This window comes from Hoplias malabaricus, chromosome 1, assembly GCF_029633855.1.
Source record: "Hoplias malabaricus isolate fHopMal1 chromosome 1, fHopMal1.hap1, whole genome shotgun sequence".
Classification (NCBI taxonomy): Eukaryota; Metazoa; Chordata; class Actinopteri; order Characiformes; family Erythrinidae; genus Hoplias; species Hoplias malabaricus.
This window is the reverse complement of record NC_089800.1, coordinates 41,408,285-41,419,441: the sequence shown is the minus strand read 5'-3', so window position 1 is coordinate 41,419,441 and position 11,157 is coordinate 41,408,285. Positions and strand designations below refer to the sequence as shown.

At 38.1% G+C, this 11,157-nt stretch overlaps 1 protein-coding gene across 3 annotated transcripts; it reads right to left on the bottom strand.

Moving 5' to 3' along the window:
* Nucleotides 1–214: 214 nt before the first annotated feature.
* Nucleotides 215–10,780, bottom strand: tmprss5 (transmembrane serine protease 5). Of its 3 annotated transcripts, none has more exons than XM_066685797.1 (13): nt 10,664–10,780; nt 9,312–9,459; nt 8,369–8,479; nt 8,150–8,263; nt 6,062–6,197; nt 5,686–5,799; nt 5,560–5,603; nt 5,266–5,428; nt 4,979–5,163; nt 2,038–2,136; nt 1,678–1,820; nt 463–615; nt 215–353 (listed from the first exon to the last, which is right to left on the bottom strand). In XM_066685797.1, exons 1-13 carry the CDS (start codon nt 10,664–10,666, stop codon nt 345–347), a joined length of 1,422 nt encoding a protein of 473 aa, XP_066541894.1. In that variant the 5' UTR covers nt 10,667–10,780; the 3' UTR covers nt 215–344. The 3 variants fall into 3 exon arrangements, with proteins under 3 accessions (XP_066541894.1, XP_066541895.1, XP_066541896.1); XM_066685798.1 differs by having other exon boundaries at nt 8,369–8,467; XM_066685799.1 differs by lacking the exon at nt 463–615 and having other exon boundaries at nt 225–353.
* Between the last annotated feature and the right edge of the window lie 377 nt (nt 10,781–11,157).

Genomic DNA, 11,157 nt, shown 5'->3' with positions numbered 1-11,157 from the left:
ACATTTTGAACAGGAATTCATCCAATTTATTACTGATTGGATTAGTCCTGTCATTTTATTTTAAGAAACCCTTTTGAAATTTCAATGATCTTTTAAAGAACTTCGTTTTTTTAAGAAAATGTGTAACTGGCAATTACTAAAATTAATGAATTGAGGAAAAATATTTAAACACAGCTTCATGTTTTTTTCATATTACACAACACAGTTTATTACAAACATCTAAATGGAATATTAAACTGTTTTACAATAAAAAAATAAAGCTTCAGAGAAATGTCCACAATATCCAGCAAAAAAGAGGATCTCAGGAGGTTATGGTCTTTGACTGCAGTACATCACGCCCTCTCTCAGTAGCTCTGCATGGAGGGAAAATGTCACATTTATATGAGCCTCAGGAATAAATCAGTACTGAGTTACAATTTTAGCAGAGTTGTATCATCTCTGTAGGGCATTATTGCAACCTACCTCTATCATATCATAAATCCAACCTAAAAACTCAGCCACTTTGGTGTATACACCTGGGTGATTGGGCTCAGCACAGCCAGTTCCCCAACTAACAACTCCAACCAGCCTCCATACATTATCATCCTGGCAAACCAGTGGGCCTCCACTGTCTCCCTGAGTGAGGACAAAGATTCTGACTTTCTTCACTGTTGTTATTTAAGTGGATTAACTTTTGAGAGCAAATTTGAATATGTTTTAAAGCTGCACTAAGCAAGTTTGACAAATTTGCAGAATTGGTGACTTAGGTTGTTGAAATTTGTTATTGCATGAAATGTGCAGAAGAACATTTTGTAAAGTGGGTTTTGCTGTGTTCCATTTCTTAAGCAAATTTATTCAATTATTGCATGTTCACTTTGAAGTCGTATTCACAGAAAACTCAATCACAGCTGTGATGGAAATGTCTTTTACGTCACAGAATTAGATTTTCGTCAAAGGTAATAAATATACTGTTCAAGTATCAAAAAAAAAAAAACCAACAAATTGAACTGGAAAAAAGTACATCAAAATTTTGGGACATATTTTCAAAACAACTCTCTTTTTGCTTGCTTACTCCATGCACTGATAATGAACGCCTGCTTAGATAATGAGTGTTCAGTACAGTCAGGCACCTTGTCTATCACAGACACATCTCTAGTGACCTGTGACATATTTCAGAAGGATTGAGATGTCCACAAACTTTTGGCTATACAGTGTATATGAAGGTACATTATATTCTGATTGTGCTTGGTGCTGTCCAAAACAATTGGAAACTTGCTTTGTGTAATTTATGACACATAGATGGCTGTGTTAGGTAGCAATATCAATAGGTCAAGATACAAGCTCATTCAAACTGTAAGAGCAGCCACCCAAATATATTTCAGCACTGTACACTTTAGATCTGTGATCCCTGCCCACACCAGCATTACTCTGGTAACAACCCCATGGAGCCAGAACAACTTTTCTTTCTGAGCTTTTGTATGTGATGTTAATGTAGTATATAGACATCTGACATGGTCCAAAAAACTCAAGAGCTCTGACTGGTGAATGATTATTTCACACTTTACAGGATGACTTGCAGCAGCAGAATGACACAAAATTTAGCAATCCCCCTCCGACTTCGTAATGTGAATTATTCAAATTTTAACTCACAAATCTTACGTAGTGCAGCTTTAAGATGTTTTGAGTATGATACATTACCTGGCAGGCATCCACTTTGCCTTCTGTATAACCAGCACAGAGCATTCGTGAAGTGATCTCCCCATTGTACATGCAGGAGCTGTTGCACTTCTTTGTGCTTATCAAGGGCACTGGAGCCTCCTTTAGTGTATCTGGAATACGCACTGTGAAAGGGAAAAAAAAAGAATCTGTTAAAATATTACTCCTTATTGCCCTAAGGCATTTGTCAGCCATGTATGCTGGTTAAACTGTAATATGCCTCTGAAATTCAGGTCTTGGTAAATATAGTCTCAATTTCTGCAATATATAATGTTAATTGGCAGAAGTGTAAAGGAAAAAAAGGTTATTTATGTGTGTTTCATTTACATATATCTTCCTTACCATCGTCAGGTTGTGTATACCCCCAGCCAGAAATCCAGCACTGTGTTCCTCCTGGAAGATCATGGTCATACTGCGGTAGACACACAGGCCTGATTGTGTCTAAGAGTTGGAAGAAACACATAGAAAGGTAAAAACACTACACAGTCTTGTTAATTTTCTTTATGGAATCTAGGGTATCAAGATATTTGGATTATATGCTCAAGTTTGAACCTGAAGAAAATTTTTAAATGTAGCTTATAGCTGTATGAATGGAAAATAGAAAGTTCATATTTGCTTCGTTTAGTAATTCACAAAAATAGTTTCATCATGTGAATGAAAGGTTCATATGTTCATAAAAATCATGTAAATAAATTTTCAAATTTGCATCACTGATGTTCAGTAAGAGCAACATTGGCTGCAGTAAGAGCAACAGTGTTGCTCTGTGATTAAAGTACTCCTTATTAGAAACTGCAAATAGACATCCAAAAAATGAAAATCATGAAAAATGATGATGATTTTATTGATGATGATGACTTTATTCCTGCTCCATAGGTGGGTTATACTGACTTATTTTTTGCTGTTTCAGGAACCCACTCTAAATTCAGGAGGCGGCTAACTGCATGAAAATAAACACATGCCAAAAGTGCTACAAAATGAAAACATCTCCAGTTACAATCAAGTTTGTGTGTTAATTCAAACAGTGAATAAAAACTTGCAGACAAGTCAAATTTCAGCCACATACAAACAACAGTCGTTTTCCTCCTCAAACCTAACATTCCACATTAGCTTCTGAACGTAAACAAATGAGAGAAAACTGCAGTTCCCCACAACCATAGACATTGATTTAAAGGTCTATATGGCAGTCATTTCAGTCAGGCATTGGTTATGGATGTGCTCCACACATCAGTTGGTTTCCAATTTTCTTCAGAGTGCGCAGCATTTGTATCCCAGCAAAGTTTTGCACTTTGTTTGTGTCTAGCTGCTACAGCAGGTGGAACTGAAGTGGGATTCACTTAAAGCTGCCTTCCTGCTAGCAATAATCTCAGCCCAGAGAGCAGCACAGATGCCTTGTGAACACTGCTTGTTTGCAGTGGTGGCCAGATGAGGACATCATAAGGTTTTACAGAATAAACATGGCCTTGTCTTGCAACCTAGGCATGCTGATTCCATCATGCTAACTTTGTTGGTATGAAGTTATCCAAAGGCTGAGCCATATTGAGGTATATTTGGCGCAAACCCCCTGAGAACCAGTGAGACCCTGTTGTAGTTGTAGAAAATTGTCATACGTGATCAATACATTTTAGGTCACAGAAAAAATCTCTTTATGAGTTGCAAACCTTTAGATTTTTTTCCTCTCCCACAAATACAACTTAACAGCTACACCTTTACAAACTCATCATTGCAGGTCAGAGGCGGTTGCTCTAAGACTGCAAGGGAAGCTCAGCTTCCCCTAAAATGTCAAAAAATAAGTGATCAAAAATATATACTGTTGTGTGTACATGTCATTGAATAAATCTATCGCAGTTTCTGTCCAGCGGGTGCCGCTGAGCCCCTCCACCGTCACAAAGCACTCACAGGCGGACACACTTCACATGGGCCAAGGCCGTTTAAGCAGCCTAGCTCTGCTGGCCATTGAGAGGACACCAGTCAAGTCCCTGGAAAAGACGCCTTGTTGGTACGACAGGGTCACAGATCCTTTCTTGAAAAGGAACGGAGGGTAGAATTTACGTATAAATAAACCGACACATTTTATGATGTAGGCCGAAATTGAGCTTCCCCTCCTTGAAAGACCAGCATCCGCCACTGTTGCAGGTGCACAAATCCAATTCTGCACACTCAAGTACAAAAATATATGCTCACAGTTTTGCTACAGTTGCAGCTGCAAATATGGTGCAAAACACATTCACACAATCGTATGAAACATGAACAAAATTTGTACATTCGCAAACCAATATGTGAATTTGTGCAATGCGAGTTGCACACCTGTATTTTTTAATTGTTTGCACAAACACAAGTCAATAACAACACCTGCTCGAATCTGCGGCTACGAGTCTCAAATGCTGCCTTTTTTGCTCACACATGACAATTTCTGAATGATCTCACTTTTACACTAAATATCTCAATTAGTGTGGTGCAAAACTAATTTGTGCATCTGTAGAGCCAGGGGCAGGCACTGTTCAGAGATCAATGAACCCTTATGACCAATCCGTGGACTCGTTAGACATGTGTCGAATGCTATTGGCTGAGGTCTCCTGGTTCAGTTACTGAGCACTTCCTACAAAAAGTCTTCTCTAGAAAACAAACATGGAGGAATGAGGAACCTCCACTCTCTGGCAGTCAGGAGGCATGCAACATGCTAGTTACAAATGTAACTGTGGTTCTACGAATGACGTATGACCGCTAGGGCCAGTTGTCACTCAAACAGTCGTGTTCATGTGAGACGTTCTGAAGACATCTACTTTTATGATGTAGACATATCAAGTGCATATGACCTTGTTGCTATAATGTTTCATGATCTGTGCTGCACACGGGCAACGTCTGAAGGCTTAACTGCCCTCTGGCTGTCATCCAGCATTTATTGAACCACAGTTATATCCATGACTAGCATTTTAAAATCTAAACTAGAAAGATATAGTAAGAACAAATAGGGGAGAACACAAAAAATGTATAATGAGCTTGGGTTTAGTGTGAAATTATGGATGTTTTGAATGGTCAGAATAAGTAAATTAACCCTCCCACTTAATGCATTAGTTTGGATTCCATCTCCAGCATAAATTAATTCAATTCCATCGTCATAAAAACAGATTTATCATAACTTCAAACCACAGATTGGATGCAGACTACAAAAGATATTAGGTTGCTATTAGAAGAGATTAAATCAGTACTTGTAACAAAATTATATCATGGGAAATAAAATAATATACAACACTGCACAATGCACTTATATGTGTTCCATTTTCACCTGAAAAATTTAGCGGTGTCCTCAGTTTCATCAGTGCAATGTCATTGTCATGGCTCCTATGATTGTAGTTTTTATTGTAGATGATTTTCTCCACCGCATAGCCTGTATGCTGAGCTAATTTAGCTGTATTACGGGTAACAATCCCTGCATAGACCACCCAGCTGGAAACCTGTGGTAACCTGTAGCTTAAATGACAATAAAATATGAGAAATTATATGTTTAACTGAATTAGTTACAACAGATCTTAGTTCATAGAAGAGCAATTGTATATGAGTATATGATCTTACTTATGGACACAATGAGCAGCTGTAACAATCCATTGGCTGGTGATGATGGACCCCCCACAAGTGTGACCATTGCTGTTGTAGAGACTCACTTGCCATGGCCATCTGCCTAGTGTGGCCTCAACACCTCCAATTATCCTGGGTAACTTTGCCCTGGTACCGCACTCTACACAACACAGGGAAAACATATCTCCAATTCAGAATGTTAGTTTTGTTGCTGTAGTAGATATATTAAATGCAACATTTTATTATTTATTTTATTTATTTAGGCTGTATAAAACCTAATTTATGTCTCACCAAAACATTTCAAAGCTATAACTTTTCCTGTGCTGCAGCTTCCCCTAGAGTCAGAATAAATGATAGAGTGAACAAGCTTATCCACAATCCATTACACTTTCATAACGTACAATCAGAAACAGATACCTGAACTGCCATAAACGTTCCAGATTGCTTTGGTGTTCTGAGGTAATCTGAACAAATCCATCTGTGTAGTTTGGCCCAATGTCAGTTAAATTGACCCCCTTGTGTTTGGTTAATCTAGAAGGAGGTCAGATCAATCAAAAGTTGATTTTACAGGCATGAATGACACGTTCATCATGACACTTCCAAAATCTGTACACACCATACACATCTGGTCCTTTGATTCTGAAATGAACATGATTGACTGAAGTATCAGCCTTGCCATCACAGTAAGAAAGGTCAACTAACAGAAATCAGCCACAGCTGCTCATAGAGTAAAAGGTGTTGAGAGCTAGAAATGTGTGTGCATGTGTCTAATTGAGCTGTCAACCTCGCTCACCTCAGATAGCCCAGCTGTCGACACACAAGGGTTCCCAGTGAGGAGTTCCAGCGCTCATAGCATACAGGTAGCCAGGTCTGCAGCTTCTCTAGTTGAATCTCAAGCAAAGAGTTTTCTGCACTGATTCTGTAAAACACTGAATCCCTTTCAGTCAAAACCCCTCCAAACATTACCCAGTATTGTGTTCACATGTTTTTAAATATTATAAAACATATTACAGACAATACATAGATCCTTTACTAGTCCAGAGGCTCCCAAACATTTTCTGCTGTGCACGCATTTTGTAGATGAGAATATTTTGCCACCCCCCACCTCGCCTCCCCACAAATAATGAGACATGTACACATCTTTTACTTTTAAAATGATTGTGCTTAGCAGTCATTGTTTAATGTATTTGCTCCTAATTGTATTCCCGCCTTGCGCCCGATGATTCCAGGTAGGCTCTGGACCCCCCGCGACCCTAAATTGGATAAGCGGTTACAGATAATGGATGGATGGATGGATGCTTCCCTGCACAAAATATAAATTATAAAACAGCTTCCTGAGAGAAAAGGCCTAAACCCTGCACATTTGCTCTGCAAATAACACATTTAATCCCCACATCTCTTCAGTGACTGGTATGAGCTTGCTTTGAGATATGCCTCATCATATCTTCTTGTTTTCCCTTTGAAAACTGTGACTTGAGAAAACTCATCATCTTGTCCATCTTTAGCTAGCAGAGTTCAAACGTGCGTAGCTAATTTGCCATGCTGACCCCCCCCCCCCCTGCAATAACTTCCCCACTTTGGGAAAAAGTGTACTACTCCTTCAGTCATTCATTTTTGGGACATTTAGAGAACATTTAATATAACATAAAATACTTATTGCAAAGGCAAGTAAGGAAAAGAAAAGCAAAAATAAGAGCTTCAACCAAAGCCAAGTATATAAAACAATATAAAGTGAAAATCATGGCCTAAATGTTAAGGGAGCAGTTTTGTGCCTCAATGGACCAGCAGGGAAAATTGGTGGGGGTCCTGAAGGAACAGTGCCTACTCCTCCCTCAACTTTCTAGATGGACATGACCTTGATAAAAACATCTAGTCCCCAATTGCTTCCTAGCCACCAAGGTGAATGCATGCTGCTCCACATGTGTGGTCACTTCCTAATCACCAGTGTGTTTGTCTGTGTGTTCATTGTAATGGATAGGTTAAAAACTGTCCATGTTTTGTTGCACAGCCATACAGTGACAAACAGGTTAAAAATGGCAACCTTGCAAGACCTGATTGACCTCTAAAACTATCAGAATTTTATGAAACAGAATTTAAAGCTTTCTCTGAGAGACAGGAGAAAAATCAAACTCCACTCTTGCTTCAAATCTGAAAATGTCAATGTGTTGCTGTCCATCCTTCCACTGTGAGAATACAACTCAATACTATAGATCTGAAAGTATGTGTCAAGAAGCCAGTACTAAGGAAAAGTAAAAGAGTTTAACAAAGAAAGATACGATCACATCTGACATTTACATCACTCAAAGTGTTTCTTGGCTTGTGGGAACCAGAAAATACACCTATTTATTTCTTCAAAAACTGAAAGAAGGCCTCCTGAAAAGAAATGGTGATGCAGTAAAGAGCAGAAGAACTAAATATTTATGTTTGACATTTTATTATGACTTTGAGACTTGTGTAAATTGTATAACTTTTTGTTAAAACATCCTGCTATCAGTATTTTCTTACTGTAAGACCAGCTAGAGAAAATATAAATATGTATAAGCATTGTACAAACTGTAAAATTTTTCAATACAGCTCAGTGCTGCTGTTTATAGTTCTTAAAATGTAACTTTCCGCTGAGTTTTACTTTTGTAAATGTTTTTACTGAATGTGTTTGTTTATATTTTGCTACATGCCGCTCTATGTTTTTAATTTTTGTACAGGTCTCTGGATTTAAAGTCATCAGTCATGCAGGCTATTGTTGTTTTAAATTGTGTGTAGCACTGTTATGTGTAAGGAATTGTTCATGCTGTTGTGTTTATCACCTGGCCCAATATTGTTTTCAGAGGCTAGTGTGGAGGGCAGTAGGCAGTGCATTAAGTTGCATGCCCCAGGCACATACCTTTCCTAGGGTCAGTAACGGAGGTGTCCTCTGATACGTTGCAAAAGGAGGTCTCTTTGGTATCCCCCAACCCTGTAGGACTCTGAGCAGAGGTAGGCCTTAAAAGGAGTTTGACTAGAGACAGGATGACAAAGGAAAAAAAACTGTATGTACTCCATTACATGTTTGGATATATAAATTTGTACATTTTAAAAGTGATACTGAAAAAATAAACCTTACCTATAAACCACACACCTACAACAACACCTCCAAGTAGCCCGAGTGCACACAGAGCAGCCAACACACGAATCGCTCTTCGAGCAGACACTTTTGTGGATGCTGAATGGAAAACTAGTCAAATTCAAGAGATTGGAAAGACAAAAAAAGCTGGACTTACACTAATTGATCTTTGTAAAACACTTGGCAAGATGTTGGGTGGATGCCCATCGTTTTCAAACATTAGTATTTTGCATCACATACTTGTTTGTTAACAAAGTTGATCAGTTTGTCAATGAGTTAAATTCATGTCAAACAACATATATTTGAAATTAATATTCTTTTTTATGGTTAGTTGTATTTAACTACATTTGTCTTGTATGCTGCAATTTAACTTTAAGTAAATACATTCTTATATTTAAAAAGTACTGTATTTTGGGTTATAACCTATAACAGTAAACAAAATAAGCCTTATCAAAAGATTTATTTCCATCAAAATGAACCAAATAAAGAAATTGCATGAAAACAGGCTGAAGAGTGCATGTTATTTTGAATTGGATGTACTTTGGGAAATTGCTTTATTGTGAAATGTGATATTTTAGTAGTTGGGCATAACTTTTATCAATCAATTTAAAAGCTATTTAAAAGGCTCAAACAGATTTTTTAAAATATTAAATTATTACAACATTTATGTGTAAACATTTCTATCTATTTATTCTTGAATTAATACATCAAATCAGTAGTCAATGCTACTACAACAAATACAGATATGTTCTAGGATAATACTGCCACTACTACTTTTATCAGTACTGTTCCTATTTTTAGAAACATTTTTTCACTATTTAACAAATTTTGATTGAAACACTCCTTATGATTATAGGGGCTTGATTGCTAAATGCAGCATATGTATAGTTAATATTGTGAGACTGATTGAGACAGGTGTGTTAACGAAGCACAGCGTATATACCTGTGTGCGGGGTCTCAATCTTGCTGAGCCAGGAAATTGAGCTGTCCTTGCCTCCTTTTCCCTGAGTCATTCTCATCCTCTCAGCTTGGAGAGAGTGCCTGACAGCCACAGGGTTTTCAATCACAGCCAGATCACCTTCACCAAGACTCTATAATACAAACATAGAGCCCATTGATCAAAGTGAAATTATTAGAAAGTAAATACTATTTATTCTCAGTGAGTCACAGTGTGTTGAGGTCCCAAAGCAGACAGGTGTGAAACACAATGTAATCATTTCTGCCAGCCATATGTTTCAAGGCCACCTGTGGACACCTTGAGTATCTCACCTGTGATTCTCCCCTAACTCATCCATCTAGTCAGTCACACACTTAGCAAAAAATAAATATATTGTGGCCCAATAAGGCATAAATATATTTTACTCCAAAACAATATGTTGCTAAACATAAACATAAAACTAACAGCATGTTTTTTACAGTAGGCATCGAGTTGCAGTGCCGGTCCCAAAAGCCCAGATAAAATAGGGAGGGCTGCATCAGGAAGGGCATCCGGTGTAAAAACTGTGCCAGATTGATGTGCGGATTGCGGTTGGTCCGCTGTGGCGACCCCAGACGGGAGCAGCCGAAAGATGAAGAACATGAAGAAGAAGAAGAAGATGTTTTTTTTTTTTTTGCAGTAGGAAAAACAACATTAGATTAAAATGTATCTACATGGACCTAATTCTAAGAAAACATTAAGAAATATATTAGGAGTATTCCATTACATGCCTTTATTTCACTTAAAATATTTAACAATAAAATTAATAAACTAAAGATTAGCAAGGACCGAACAATGCTACAAGATCAGAATGGGCAGATTTTTTCCTTCATCAGCCAATTTACTATTTTGATTTATGAGCTAAATAAAATGAGCCAGATTAGTACACAACAACATTTGAATGCTGCTGCTACATCGGTACCAAAATGCTGTAACATGATTATTTGCTTATATTATCATTTTTGCTTGGAATATTTCGGCCCACACAGTATGAACTTCTGTTTTTAAATTAGGGTCATCCATTGACCAATTTGGCTGTAAACAAAAAAGAGTCAACCATAAAAACATATGCTTGTTGCTCATCTACAGCAAACAGTGATTACAAGCAATTGCTGAATGTCTGAGATGATATTAACATTAATCTCATGCCGCACACCACTTTACACAACCTGTACAGTACACTTGAATAAGTAAATAAAGTCTTTATCGGTATTTGTATGGTACCATGATATAACATGCCACATTCTATAATAGTCTGTCAAAAGCCTTCATAAGTCTTATACAGTGTATCTCTATACAATAAGCATGAGAAGTCTCACCATGTTTTTCCTGGTTGTGGGAATCTAGGCTAGCTTGGCTTTAGCAACTCCTGCTCTTGCTCACCCTCTCTGCTCCATCACAAGCTGGGTCTGCTCTGCTCTCCCTGTGCCCTGCGCTCAGCCATTTAGCAGAATGCAACTCGGGATTTTTGTTTCACAAAGAGACAATGAGGTCAGCAGCGGAGCAAAGAATGAGCCCGTTGTTTTACCTAGGAGGGTCATGGGGCCTCAGCAGGCTGGCTGAACCAGTTCTTTGTAGAGCTAAACATCTCCAAAGATATCCCCCCGTCACTGATAGGATGTAAGTTGCTTGGTAACACCCCCTACCTGTGCCAACAGCCTGTCCACTTTGCAGAAGAGCTTATTACGTGACGATTTGCAGCTTTGGAGTGAAGCACCTAATTGCAAAATGTTGAAAAGAAGAGAGAGGATCATTTCACATAAACGCAGGCACATAAGAATAAAACTCCACTATTTAGCAGAGCTCACCAAGA

Bases quoted from the DNA above. Each gene is read 5' to 3' on its own strand.
- tmprss5 (XM_066685797.1), bottom strand. The intron at 8,480-9,311 runs GTATATACGCTG...GAATTTGACTAG, and splicing joins GATTGAGACCCCGCACACAG to TTTTCCATTCAGCATCCACA. The intron at 5,164-5,265 runs GTAAGATCATAT...TTGTCATTTAAG, and splicing joins GCTGCTCATTGTGTCCATAA to CTACAGGTTACCACAGGTTT.